Below are 14,434 nucleotides of genomic sequence, written 5' to 3'. Positions count from 1 at the left end.
ACACTTGTCGATTTGCATGTTTACATAGTTCTGTGTAGCAACTACAGTTTAGTGTTGCCTAAACGACTGCTCACGAATCCAATTTCAAGCAAAAACCTACCCCGTATCTCTTCTGTAACGGCTAGGGTATAGGATTACCTCACAAACACTTTAGAAGACAGATGAAATCTGAATCGACAGGATATTTTCCACTAGGCCTGTTGATTTATTCACTGAGAAGACTATAGATTTACAGGTTTTCACTTGTTCCAAGAAAATCAGCTTTGTTGGTGATAGGGTAGATTTAAAAAAAAAAAAGGATTGATTTATTTTATATGTATATGTGTGCTTGCATGATTTTATGTGTGCCGCATTTGAGCAAGTGCCCACAGAGGCCAAAAGAGACATCAGATGCCCTGCAGCTGGAGTTATTGGCCATTATGAGCTGGAACTGAATCCAGGTCCTTAGTGAAAGCAGCCAGTGCTCTTAACTGTTGAACCATCTCTCCAGTTCTGTGGCAAGGTAAATTTGTTTTTTTGCTTTTGCTTATAGTCCATTGCTTATAATTGATGTAAGTAAAAGTGCTATATATTCAAGGTTGACCTTGACTTATGATCCTCCTGCCTCCACCACACCAGGGCGTGCCAGCCACACCCAGTTTATGTGGTGCTGAAGGGGAGAAGCAATTTCAACAAGTTGTCCTCTGACCTTCATACACGTGCCAGGACATCTCCCTTCCTGGAGGGCAAATAAATAAATAAATGTCAAAAACAACAACAACAACAACAACAACAACAAAACCAAAACCCAACAACAGATGTAAACTGGCTACCTTCAAGAAAAATATGTGTTCCCCTAAACGTTTTTTCACACTTAAAAAATACCGTATCCACGGCGCCTTTAATGCCAGCACTCAGGAGGCTGAGGCACGAGGATCTCTGTGAGTTAGAGGCCAACCTGGTGTACATAGTGAACTAACCAACCAACCAAACAAACAAAAGAAAAGAAAAGACCCCCCCCCCCCCCATCCATTGTTACATTTCTCTTGAAATTCGTGGTCTTCGCCTTTAGCCATGACAGCCAGCTGAGAGCTGATACAATTAAAAACACTCCAGCCCAATAAACACGAGGGAACTGGTTCCACACGGACCTATCAGAAAGGGACCGGGCACTGCTGGTTTTTCTTCTGGGTCAGTCTCGAGTTCTTCCGGGCCGCCGGCTAGCGAGGCGGAAGTGCGGTGTTCCCTAAGGCTGCTGCCTCGGAGCTGGCGGAGGGGAGCCTCCCGAAGCGGGGGCCGGGCCGGGCCGGGATGGCGGCAGCCGCGGCCGGGCCGGGGGCTTGGGCGGCCCAGGAGAAGCAGTTCCCGCCGGCGCTGCTGAGCTTCTTCATCTACAACCCCCGTTTCGGGCCGCGAGAGGGAGAGGTAAGCCGAAGGGGCCGGGAGCCTGCTCCGTGCGGGGTGGCTGTGCCGGGGCCCCTGATGCCGCAGCCGGTCCTGGCAGCGGACCTCCCAGGTTAATCCCTCCGCCCGGCTTGAAAGTTTTTCCCATCGCGTCAGGTCTGGGCAATTAAGATTGAAGTTTACTTCTCTCATGGAATCATTGATTGCAAAGGTGAAGCCAGTTTGGTAGGACCGAGCTCCCAGAAGAGGGCACACCTTTAATCCCAGCACTCGGGAGGCAGAGGCTGGCGGATTTCTGAGTTCGAGGCCAGCCTGGTCTACAGAGTGAGTTCCAGGACAGCCAGGGCTACAGAGAAACCCTGTCTCGAAAAACCAAAAAGAAGAAAAAAAAAAAAAAAGAGGGAAAATGAAACAAAACTAAAAACTTGGAGGCGCTTCACAAAGTTAATCTTTTTCTTTTTTCTTTTTTCCCAAAATTGATTTTTTTCTTCTGGAAATGTTACTTCCTTCTGGCTAACTAAAATCCCATTGTGTTTTAACCCATTTCTATCCATTAAACTGTTGATTGATATCTATGCTGGTTCCAGCTTGTGGCTAATGTCATTAATGTAGCAATAAAGATTTATGTTGCAAGTATTTCTGTGATGGTAGGACTTAAGAGTCCTTTAGGTGTATATTCAGGTGTCATAGTCGAACTCTAGTAGAATCATTCTATCTAGGGTAAACATTAGAATGAAATAGTTTTTCACTGTGTCTAGGATAAATGTTGGAAAAATATGAAACGCTTCATGAATTTGAGTGTCATCCTTGCACAGGGGCCATGCTAATCTCTGTATCGTTCCAATTTTAGTATATGTGCTGCCGAAGTGAGCACCCAAAATTGATGTTATAAGCGTTTTTGTTTGCTCCGAGTTGACGGTGGGGACTTCCTCAAAACATGTCAAGAGCTGTGTTTTGTTGTAAGCAGATCAAAGTCCTATTTAGAGGCTGTCAGCCCAAGTGCTCCCGAACCAATTTGGTGCAATTGTGGATCCTGTATTCTTGTGCACGCTCACACCTGCATCTTCCTTGTGAGGGTTGGTGACACATGGGAAGAAATCTGAGACTTTGATTAAACTCCTCTTGTCCTACTGATGAGATGTGATTTGGTGAATATCACAATTACCTCTTACATTGATGGCTTGCAGTAGTTACAAAATCACAGTGAATTTTGTTTTTTGGAGGTGCTTTTTGCTTTTTGTTTTTTTTCCCTTCAAGACAGGGTTTCTCTGTGTAGCCCTGGCTGTCCTGGAACTCACTCTGTAGACCAGGCTGGCCTCGAACTCAGAGACTTTCCTATCTCTGCCTCCAGAGTGCTAGGATTCATGACGTGTGCCACCAGACCCAACCATTCCAAGTTTTCTAAAGACATTTTTTAGGTGTTGTCCTTAGCCTCTATGATGGGAGAGTTGGATGTTAAACTCAACACTTTCAGAGTTAAGATGAATAAATCCTGACATTAATGCTGTGTTTCTGTTTTCTTTCTGTGTTAGGAAGAAAATAAAATTCTGTTTTACCATCCAAATGAAGTAGAAAAGAATGAAAAAATTAGAAATGTTGGATTATGTGAAGCAATTGTGCAGTTTACAAGGTAATAGTTTTTATATATATATATATATATATATATATATATATATATATATATTGTTTGTAAAGACTGGTGAATTCTTATTTAAATACCATATTTAAACCATGTTTTCAAAACTTTTTTCCCACTAGGACTTTTAGCCCATCGAAACCTGCAAAATCTTTACACACACAGAAGAACAGACAGTTCTTCAATGAACCGGAAGAAAATTTCTGGATGATTATGGTATTTACATACACAGTAACAGTTCACAGTAGCAGCTCTGGGGGTCTTATTCTTAGGAAACACTGAAATTGGTTGCAATTTCAAAATCAAAATGGTTATTGAGATTGGGGCTAAGTTTTAAGAAACGTTCTGGCCAGGCAATGGTGATGCACACCTTTGATCCCAGCACTCAGGAGGCAGAGGTAAGTAGATCTCTATGACTTCGAGGACAGCCAGGGGTAGACTGAGAAACCCTGTTTCAAAAAAACAAAACAAACCAAAACAAACAGGAAGAAAGAAAAAGAAAGAAAAAAACTTTGTGCCTACGAATGGAGCTCAATAGTAGAATGCCTGCCTGGGTTTTTGAATAGACACCACAAACAAAAGAAATTTTATGTCTAGTATAACGTGTTCAATAATTTTTGGTTATTTATGTGTGATAGAGGGGATGGAAGTGACCATTGTGTGTCTTATGTATGGCAACCTTGAATGCCATTCCTCAGGAGTCCATCTGGATTTCTGAGCAAGATATCTCACAGAAGTCTGAGAGAGCCAATTATGTTTGCCTAGTTGGTCAGCAAGCTCCAGGAATCCATGTCTCTGACTCCCTAATGCTAGGATTGTGCTACCATACCCACATTTGTTTGTTTGTTTGTTGGCAGGATCTCACTGTATAGCCCTGGCTGGCCTGGAACTCTTTGTAGATCCACCTATTTCTGTCTCCTGGTGCTAGAAATTTAATTCAAGCCCTTGTGTCATCTCCCAATCCTCCTGATAATTTATTTATCTATATTTTTTATTTGTTTTTATTTTATTTATTTGTTTTGGCTGGGGGTCGGGGGGGGGGCATGGAAGGCAACTTGAGAGCGTTCTCTACTCCCACCATGTTGGTCCTAAGTATTGAACTTCAGGTCATCAGCCTGGCACACAGACGAAAGCCTTTACCTGAGGAGCCATCTTTCTTTTTGTTTGTTTTGTTTTGTGAGATAGTGTTTCTCTGTGTAGTCCTGGCAGTCCTGGAATTCTCCCTGTAGACCAGGCTGGCCTTAAACTCAGAGATCTTTCTGCCAATTGCTGGGATCACATGTGTGCATCTGGCTGGCACTTGTTTATATATTTTATTGCTAGAGTTAGAACCCAAGCACAGCTGGGCAAACATTCTACTTTTGAGCGATATCCCCAGTCCTACCCAGATTTTTAAAATTAAAAGAAGGTTTAAAACATCCGGTCACATCATTATTAATTTCTGTTTATCACACTTCATAGGTTGTTCGGAATCCTATCATCGAAAAGCAAAGTAAAGATGGCAAGGCGGTAGTGGAGTACCAAGAGGAGGAGCTGTTGGTAATGTGCGGTTTCTTTTTTTTTTTTTTTTTTTTTTAATTTTTTATTTTTTGGTTTTTTGAGACAGGGTGTTTCTCTGTATAGCCCTGGCTGTCCTGGAACTCACTTTGTAGACCAGGCTGGCCTCGAACTCAGATATCCGCCTGCCTCTGCCTCCCAAGTGCTGGGATTAAAGGCGTGAGCCACCACACCCAGCAATGTGCGGTTTCTTATCCCGTGCTTTTAGGATGCTCCTGGAGATGCCAGATAACATGCATTTAACCTAAGTAGCTTTAGGAGCCTTCTTGGGCTTCATAGATGGGTTTTATGTTTATTGCTTACTTTCACATAATCCTCTAAAAACACTTAAGTGCCTGTCTTATTAATACCTTCCACTGGTCATCTGTGTATAATATAAAACCCTTCTAAAAGAGGCTGATTGGTTTGTAAATTTGAATTTAAATACCTGTGATTTCAGCGTACAGCTACCGTAGGACCAAGTTTATAGTAATCATGAGCCTTTGCCAAGAGTGGTCCTGTTGCTGTGCCTGGGGCCCGGTGAGATGCCTGCTGTTTTCTTGTTTGTAGGACAAGGTGTACAGCTCAGTGCTGCAGCAGTGCTACAGCATGTACAAGGTAAGTCTGCCTCTGCTCTGCCTGCTGGGCCTCACTGGGAGGGCCTCAGGAGGGCATGTGTTACAAGAGTATTCTTTTTAAACATCTTTTATTTTATTTTTTTGAAGTTAAAATATAATTACATTGTTTCCTTCTTCTCTTTTGACCTTCTACATCCTCCCATGTACCCCTCCCCCATTCTCTCATGGCCTCTTTTTAAAAATCATATGTATGTTTGTATGTATGTATGTATGAATCTACATGTGTGTATATGTATATGTATATGTATGTGTGCATATACACCTAACTATATATAACCTGCTCGGTCCATATGACGTTCCGTGTATGTATGAGTTCAGAGCTGACCACTTGGTACTGAATAACCCTTGGTAGGAGAAGGTTATGTATCCCCTCTCCACGTTTCTTGTTTTCCCATAGTCTTTAATCTAGGGCTGAGCCCCATGAGATTTCTCTCTTCCATGTTAACATGTCTCTTCGTGTGGTCCGTGTTCAGGTCTAGTTTGGGCAACCATGTTGATGAGATTTCACGAGTATAGCTTCTCTGACATTTGTAGGAGATGCAGTGTCTCAGCAAACTCCCTGTTCTTCTGCCCCTGTCCTCCTCCTCCTCCTCCTCCTCCTCCTGAGATCTTGAGCCTTAGGTACAGGAACTGTGTTGTAGTTACATCAGTTATATCACAGAATCATTTCTTCTCTGCATTTTGATCAGCCATGGTTTTCGGTAATGGTCTCCATCCCTTGCAAGGAGATGTTTCTTTGCTGAGGGTGAGACCCTATATTTAATCTGGCTCCACACTGGTAAAAGACATGCAGGATCTGACTGGGCTGGCTTCTCTTTAAAATTAGGGTCTGTCCACTTCATCTGAGGATAAGTTTGGGAATGTTTACAAACGATTTTGTTCTGTTTTGCTTTCTGAGACAAGATTTCTCTCCATAGCCCAGGCTGGCCTCAAACTCACAGTCACTGAGCCTCAGCACCCCAAGTGCTGAGGGTACAGCTGTGTGCTACCGTGCCTGGCTCTAGAAGTAATTCTTGAATCTTTTGAGGTACTAGGGATTAAGCCTAGGCAAATGCTCTCCATTTGTAGCTACATTGGCATTTTTAACATTTCTATTTTATTTTTTTATTATTTCTGGTGCCAGAGAGACGGCTCTGTGGTTAAGAGCCTGTCTTGCTCTTTAGAGGCCCAAGCTCAGGTGAGGGCTATAGCTCCAGCTGATCGGGTAGCTGAGGGAAGAGAATGACTTTGGAGTTTGAGCCCAGCCTCCTGGGCAACATAGAAGTCCTGTATTCTCAAAATCAAACAGATAAACAGAAAGATAGGCAGAATTATTCGTGGCCTTATGAAGAGCTGGTGTCTATCACCTAGTGTATTGTTTAGTAAGGCATATATCATTTTACACAGTTTCTTTCTCACGAATACTTCCTATGCTTGAAAGTACCTGGGAGGTGTTGATGAGCCCTGTTAAAGGTGAAGCAGAGGAGCGTGAGTAACGCGGGACACTGACGCCATTTTCCACAATGTTTTACATTATTAGCTTTTCAATGGGACGTTTCTGAAAGCCATGGAAGATGGAGGCGTCAAGCTCCTAAAGGAAAGATTAGAGAAATTCTTCCATCGGGTAAGTGTCCTGGATTTTATTTATAGCTTTACTAAGACCTGGAGAGGAATATCAGTGAAGCTGGCAATAGGAGTAAGCGGCTGACCACTTAGCTGGTGTGGGTAAGAACTTTGGTTGATCCCCAGCATCACGGGGGGGATGTTCCAGAACAGTACAGAGGCAGGAAAACTTGTTTTTAATTTATTCTTAAAGATATATAAGGTATATATGATATATATCATACGTATGTATCATATCGTGTATATATATCAGGTATATATCTTATTATATGTGTGACATATATTGCATTGCTTTTTTGCCTGCATGTATATATGTGTGAGGGCTCCAGATGCCCTTGACCTGGAGTTACAAGCAGTTGTGAGCTGCCATGTGGTGGGTGCTGGCAACTGCATCTGTACCAGTGCTCTTAACCACTGAGCCATCTTTCCAGCCCCAACTCATTGTTTATATTTTTAATTGTATGTGTATGTCTGTGTGTGGGTATGTGCACATGAGTGCAGTGCTCATAAAGACCAGAAGAGGATGTCTGACTCCTTGGAACTGTGAGCTCCATTTGTCCTCTGGAAGTGCTGGGAACCAAACCCCACTCCTCTGCCAGAGCCGCCGGGTTCTTGGCCACTGAGCTCTCGCCAGCCTCCAGATTTGTTTTTTTTGTTTTGTTTTGTTTTGTTTTGTTTTTTAAGATATAAAATCCAGACCTTGAATGTAGCAAAGAACCTGAAGATTGTTAATACAAACCCAGAGCAGTGAGGTGATCCTCAGGCCTGCGGTCTCGCCTGTTGGAGCAGAGCATCCTGCCTACTTCCAGGGCTCCTGGAAGCAGCCCCGAGACGTGCTTAATCTTGTGCATCTGTGTGTCTCGTAGGGAGGACTTACTTCAAAGGCTGTCTTACTATGTGGGTGGGTTAGAGTGCAAACATTTAAACAATTACCAGAGCTGCATGCTTATTACACACACACACACACACACACCTCTTTTTATTTTGAGGCTAGCCTATACTGACCTCCCATTCACATTCACATTAACCCTCCTGTCTCAGCCTCCCAAAGTGCTGAGATTATCGATATGAGCTGTCACATCAGCCTGCGTTGGTTCTGTTGTCCTAACAGGCCTCACACATACTAACTCGGGGGTGGGGGGGGGGCTTGGCTGTTGTGGTGATGTGAATGAGAACGGTCCCTATAGGCTCATAGATACAGAAGACAGAAGCTGGTACCAGGGACTGCAATATTGTTGTGCTAGGCCTGACCATGCTTTTGTTTGGATGAATGTGGAGTTTGGGACTTTGAATTTGGAAAGCTGTGGGATGCTTTACATAGGGCTTAACGGACCATCGTAGTGGGAATATGGAAGGCTTTGTTGCTGAGAGTGATTTGAACTGTGCAGACCTGGCCCGAGAGGTTTCAGTGGAGAAGAATCTCAGGATGTGGCCTAGAGACATTTTTGTGATACTTTGGTGAACAGTGTGGCTGCTTTTTGCCCTTGTCTGAAGAGTCTACTTGAATCTAAGGCAAAGAGACTTATATTAATTGCATTGACAAAGGGAGTCTCAAAAAAGCCCATCATAGATTTTGTTCTCTGGTTAAATCTCATGAAGAGCATTTTAAACAAGTGTAGCAAGCTTAGAAAGGAGAAACATAAAATATATGGCTCAAGTATTAAAGGGGTACTGGGACGTGAAATAGAACTAAATCCTATGGTTTAGGAGATAACAGGTTAAGGGATTTGTGGGCAAGATCCTACCCAGCTAAATTTAGATCCAGGGATGGTGGTATATACATCTTTAATACCAGGAGACAAAGCCAAACAGTTCTCTTGAGTCGAGGCCAGCCTGGGTCTAGATGACGAAAAGTTTAAATCTAGGCATGGTGGTACATGCCTTAAATCCCAGCATTACAGGAGACAGAGCCATGCAGATCTCTGAGTTCAAGGTCAATCTACAGAGCAAGTTCCAGGAAAACCAAGCTTAGGCAGAGAGGGAGACAGAAAACAGAAAGCCAGTATTCTGCTAGCAGCCTTCAGATAAAGATGTAGAGTTCTCAGCTCCTCCTGCACCATGCCTGGTTGGATGCTGCCATGCTCCTACCTTAATGTCAGTGGACTGAACCTCTGAACCTGTAAGCCAGCCCCAATTAAATGTTGTTCTTTTAAGAGTTGCCTTGCGCTGGGCAGTGGTGGCGCACGCCTTTAATCCCTACACTTGGGAGGCAGAGGCAGGTGGATTTCTGAGTTCAAGGCCAGCCTAGTCTACAGAGTGAGTTCCAGGACAGCCAGGGCTATACAGAGAAACCCTGTCTCAAAAAAACAAAAAACAAACAAACAAAAAAACCCAAAAAAGCCGGGCGTGGTGGCGCACGCCTTTAATCCCAGCACTCGGGAGGCAGAGGCAGGCGGATTTCTGAGTTCGAGGCCAGCCTGGTCTACAAAGTGAGTTTCCAGGACAGCCAGAGCTATACAGAGAAACCCTGTCTCAAAAAAAACCAAAAAAAAAAAAAAAAAAAAAAAAAAAAATCCCAAAAAACCGAAGCTAAAAAAGGGGCTGGAGAGATGGCTCAGTGGTTAAGAGCACCAACTGCTCTTCTGAAGGTCCTGAGTTCAAATCCCAGCAACCACATAGTGGCTCACAACCATCCATAATGAGATCTGACACCCTCTTCTGGTGCATCTGAAGACAGCTACAATGTACTTAGCTATAATAATAAATAAATCTTTAAAACAAAAAAAAGCAAAAAAAAAAAAAAATTGGTGTCTGTTCGTAGCAATAAAACACCAAGACAGAAGTTGGGAGGTTGCCGGGTGTGGTGGCGCACGCCTTTAATCCCAGCACTTGGGAGGCAGAGGCAGGCTAATTTCTGAGTTCGAGGCCAGCCTGGTCTACAGAGTGAGTTCCAGGATGGCCAGGGCCACACAGAGAAACCCTGTCTCGAAAAACCAAAAAAAAAAAAAGAAGTTGGGAGGCAAGATTTGAAAGGATTAGGGGGTGTGGCCTTGCTGGAGGAAGTGTGTAGAGGGGGATGGGCTTTGGAGTTTCAAAGTGGTGGCTCAGGCCTTTAATCCCAGCACTCAAGAGGCAAAGACAGGCCGATCGCTCTGATCTGATCTATAGAGTGTGTTCTAGGACCGTTCAGGCTACATAGAAAGAAAACCTGTCTCGAAAAAAACAGAAAACAAAGCCCAAGCCGGTCCTAGGGGCTCTCTCTTCCTACTGCCTGTGGATTCAGATATTGAACTGTCAGCTACTTCTCAAGCACCATGTCTGCCTGCAGGCCACCATTCTTTCTGCCATGATGACAATGGATTAAACCTCTGAAACTATAAGCAAGTCCCAATTAAATCTTTTTCAGAGTAGCCATGGTCTTGGTGTCTTTTTACAGCAAGAAAACAGTGACTAACACGGCTGTCACATGGATTCAGTCACAGGAGTGTGAAATGTCCCAAGAGCTGAAACCCAAGCTAGTTCCCAGTCTCTTTCATTGTACTTTGGGCTTTGTTTCACTTGCCACAGCACCTGTCAAGATTCAGTTTATGTTCAGGTTATAATTCTCAGTTTGTTTTTTCCCTAAAACGCCTCTTATCTTAGTTACTGTCCCATTGCCATGAAGAGCTAGAAGGCAGTTTATAAAGGGGAGCATGGAATTGGGTTTGCTTACAGTGTCCCAGGGTGACTCCGTGACCTTCGTGGCAACAGGCTGGCAGGTGTGGTAGTGCCGGACGGAGCAGCAGTGAGAGCTCGCATCTCATCCACAGGCAGCAGGGAGAGAGAGAGAGAGAGAGAAAGTCCTGAAAGCTGGGTCTGGGCTGGGGTTTTGAAGCCTCAAGGCTCAACCCCAGTGATAGATGTCCTCCAACAAGGCCACACCTTCCAATCCTTTCAAAATTGTCCCACGAACTAGGGGCCTAGCATTCAAGTGTATGAGCCAGTGGAGGCCTTTCTCATTCAGACCGCCAATCCCCTCAGCCCTGTTCCTGTATTGTTTATTTAACTTTTTGTTATTTGTGCACATGCAGACTGGGCTTGATTTTGGGTGTCTTTCTCAGTTTTTCATTCATTGAGTCAAGGCCTCTCCCAGAGGCCATCATTTCAGCAAGTGCAGCTGGCCTGCTTGCTCCAGGGATCCCATGTCTCTGCCTCCCTCAGCTGGGACTAAGGCAGCCTCCTGCCCGCCTGGCAGTTTACACACATGCTGGAGATCTGAACCCCAGTCCTCAGTGTACGGCAAGCACTGTTAGCCTCTGAACCATCGGAAACGTTTCTCACTTTTTTTGTGTTTTGTTTTGTTTTTTTCAAGACAGGGTTTCTCTGTGTAGCTCTGGCTGTCCTGGAACTCACTCTGTAGACCAGGCTGGCCTCGAACTCAGAAATTAGCCTGCCTCTGCCTCCCGAGTGCTGGGATTAAAGGCGTGCGCCACCACGCCCGGCTGTTTCTCACTTTAATGACCATAATAAGTCACTGTGGTGCCATGTTCCTCACACCCTGCTCTTGCTCTCATTACCGACCTGTTAGGAGCAAACTGCTGCCCTGACTAACATCCTTCTGAAGGTCACTGTGTCCGTAGTCCTATTGTGTGGATCCTAAGGGATGGGTCAGCACAGCAAGGACAGCTCTCAGCTTTTGTGTTTCAGGACTGGTACTGACTTCACGTCCAGTCATTCTCGGCTTACTGCTTCTTGGGCTTGTTGTTGTGCTGTTTGTCAGTGTGTGACTGTGCGACTGTGTGGGTGCTGTAGGGAGTGCGATGGTTAACCTGGTGTCTGTTTTCCCCACAGTATTTGCAGACACTACATTTGCAGTCATGTGACCTACTTGATATTTTTGGTGGAATCAGCTTCTTCCCGTTGGATAAAATGACTTACTTGAAAATCCAGTCCTTTATTAACCGAATGGAAGAAAGCCTAAGTGTAGTCAAATACACGGCATTCCTCTACAATGACCAGCTCATCTGGTAAGCAACACCCTGGGCCTGGGCCTACTGTAGGACACGGAGGTCAGAGTGGTGACAACACAGTAGCAGTAAGTGCAGTTGTCTGTCACACAGGAAATGACAGCGGGGCATTGTCCAATTAGGAGGAGAATTATTTAGGGTACAGCTGGGATAGTAAACAATTAAAATTACCAAGCAGAGGAGCTTAAATAAACTAGAGCCAAGACTGAGGTGCCCCCCCCCCAAAAAAAAACAACAAAAAACCCAAACTGAGATGTCCCAGTGCTAGAGCCCTTGCTGTACAAGTGTGAGGGTCAGGGTTCAGGTCTCCAGAACCCACATAACTGCTGGGTGGGTGTGGTGGGGAAGGCAGAGACCCTGCCTCCATGAATAAAGGACAAGGGCAGCTGAGGATGATTCCTGGTGCTGACCAAGGGCACAGACTCCCATGCATGCGTACACATGTGCACCTATATACATGCATACAAAACCATGCATACGTACAGACATAGCGCACACACACACACACACACACACACACACATGAAAAGTGGCCAAAAAAAGGTGGAAGAAGAGAGAGGATGAAAGGAGGAAGAGGGAGGAGGGAGCTGTTCTCAAATAGCTTAATATCTCCAGCAAAGAGAGTTGGGGTGATGGCTGAAGGGCCACTTACTGTTGATGTAAGGACAGCAGAACGCTGCACACAAACACAAAGCAAGTTGACTAGAGTAAGAGTATATGAAGCCAGGCATGGTGGCTCACGCCTATAATCCCAGCACTTGGGAGGCAGAGGCAGGTGGATTTCTGAGTTCGAGGCCAGCCTGGTCTACAAAGTGAGTTCCAGGACAGCCGGGGCTACACAGAGAAACCCTGTCTCGAAAAACCAAAAAAAAAAAAAAGAAAAAAAAAAAGAGTATATGAGAGTATATGTATACCCAAATGAAGTCTTCAACCTCGGGTGGCTCACTAGGCTGGCATAGCAAGTGCCGTTACCCACTGGGATGTCCTGCTGTCCCAAATGAGTGTTTTATTTTGCTTCTGGTTTTTATTTTTATTTTTCAAGATAGGGTCACACTGTGTAGATCAAGTTGGTATGTTACTTGTAATCCTCCTGCCTCAGTCCCCATCCCCAGTGCTTACATGTGTCTTAAAAAGGAAGTTGTGTCTTGAACCTGATTTCGGTTTTACTTTTTCTTCCTCTTTATCGTCTCAGTTACTTCTGAAAAAGAAAAATGTAACCGTCCATGTGTTCGCTTTAGAAATTCTATCAGCTTCCACCCTGCGTGGTCGATGCTGCCCTGTGAGCAGCAAAGCTCAAGAACCAGTCTTCCCTTGCTGACAGAGTGTCTGTGTCTGCTCTAGGCTCCTAGAGTACACACTTTCATTTTTGAACATTCATCTTTATGTTATTTATGCATTTAGGTCTTTTGCCTGATGAAGCTGGGCTGGCTGGCCAGTGAGCCCTAGGGTGCCCCCGCCCCCACCTCCCAGCACTTGGGTTGTAGGCGTACACTGCCACAGCTGGCTTTCAACACAGGTGCTGGGGATCTAAATTCAGGTCCTCGTGCTAGCATGAGCCATGTTCCCAGCCCCTGTCACATTTTAGATGTGGTCAGGACATGAGAAAGCAGAGGGTAGTATGGGAGATGCCCCGGTGCATGGTCTAGTGAAGGAATCCCACAGAAGGGCAGCAGTTGTCTGCAGGGAAGGACAGACAGACAACTACCATTCTAACACAATAGGCGGTGGAAGAGGTGTTCTTTTTTTTTTTTTTTTTTTTTAAAGATTTATTTATTTATTATATGTAAGTACACTGTAGCTGTCTTCAGACACTCCAGAAGAGGGCACCAGATCTCGTTACGGATGGTTGTTAGCCACCATGTGGTTGCTGGGATTTGAACTCTGGACCTTTGGAAGAGCAGTCGGGTGCTCTTACCCACTGAGCCATCTCACCAGCCCAGGAAGAGGTGTTCTTGAAGAGTTCTCCCAGGACCTTTTGGTTTCCTTTTTTATGTCTTGTCCCAAAACAACAAAAACCTCTTCAAGGGCAGATGTCTGCCAGTTCCCAACACTTCTCCGTATTCCTGCCTCATTTTGAGATGAGTTTGCCTGAAACTTGTTTCTTTCTCCTTTTTGTCTACACTGAAACCTAGAGAACAAATATCCACATATACTTCTGATGTCTATGGTCAAATTATATATCTGTAACATAGAAATATTTTCTAGAGTGTGGTATTTACTGCGTAGGCTGGGACCCCAAGATGTCTTTCTAGAATGTATCATGTGGTTACCACTGTTCCCTAAGTAACCCTGTATGGATTTCAGTCTGAAAGTCAGGTCTATTGGACTTAAAAAACTTAAAAAAGTGTGTGTGTGTGTATGTATGTACGTGTGTGTGCACACATGTGTGTGCACACACATCTCTCTACTCTTCATTGGTTCCGGGGATCAAACCCAGGTCGCCAGTCTTGCAAAGCAAATGCCTTTACCTGCTGAGCCTTCTTGCTGGTCCTGTTGGGGCCATGTTTTGAGTCTTAGTTAAAATACAGGACTGTGGAGCAGCAGCTGCCAGTAGGTCAGCATGCAGCGCCAGCGCTTGCTTGGTCTGATGTGTTTCCTTCCTGCGCTTCCCAGCTGGAGGGTCCCAGCTGGAGGGTCCGCATGTCTTGTTTTTGTTTCGTTTGAGCTCCTTGTAGCTTGAACTTTTGATCCTT

The 14,434-nt window shown here is 44.7% G+C and overlaps 1 protein-coding gene and 1 non-coding gene across 3 annotated transcripts in view; one reads left to right on the top strand and one right to left on the bottom strand.

The window, feature by feature from the left end:
* The first annotated feature begins 1,199 nt into the window (after positions 1–1,199).
* The window catches only part of Ccz1 (CCZ1 vacuolar protein trafficking and biogenesis associated), a 28,205-nt gene continuing 14,970 nt past the window's right edge, over positions 1,200–14,434 (top strand). For both annotated transcript variants that reach the window (XM_085837415.1, XM_021162225.3), the window contains exons 1-7: positions 1,200–1,404; positions 2,916–3,013; positions 3,142–3,235; positions 4,481–4,558; positions 5,126–5,173; positions 6,713–6,796; positions 11,566–11,741. In XM_085837415.1, coding sequence (XP_085693541.1) covers positions 1,291–1,404; positions 2,916–3,013; positions 3,142–3,235; positions 4,481–4,558; positions 5,126–5,173; positions 6,713–6,796; positions 11,566–11,741 — 692 coding nt within the window. In that variant the 5' untranslated portion in view covers positions 1,200–1,290. The remainder of the gene's footprint in view (positions 1,405–2,915; positions 3,014–3,141; positions 3,236–4,480; positions 4,559–5,125; positions 5,174–6,712; positions 6,797–11,565; positions 11,742–14,434) is intronic.
* Positions 2,154–2,257, bottom strand: LOC115031275 (U6 spliceosomal RNA). Its single transcript, XR_003836874.1, has one exon. It is a non-coding gene; the product is annotated as a U6 spliceosomal RNA (small nuclear RNA).

Source organism: Mus caroli, unplaced genomic scaffold, assembly GCF_978045245.1.
Source record: "Mus caroli unplaced genomic scaffold, Mus_caroli_1 scaffold_4, whole genome shotgun sequence".
NCBI classification, from domain to species: Eukaryota; Metazoa; Chordata; class Mammalia; order Rodentia; family Muridae; genus Mus; species Mus caroli.
Note: the sequence above shows the minus strand (reverse complement) of the source record. Positions and strands in the feature narration are given on the sequence as shown.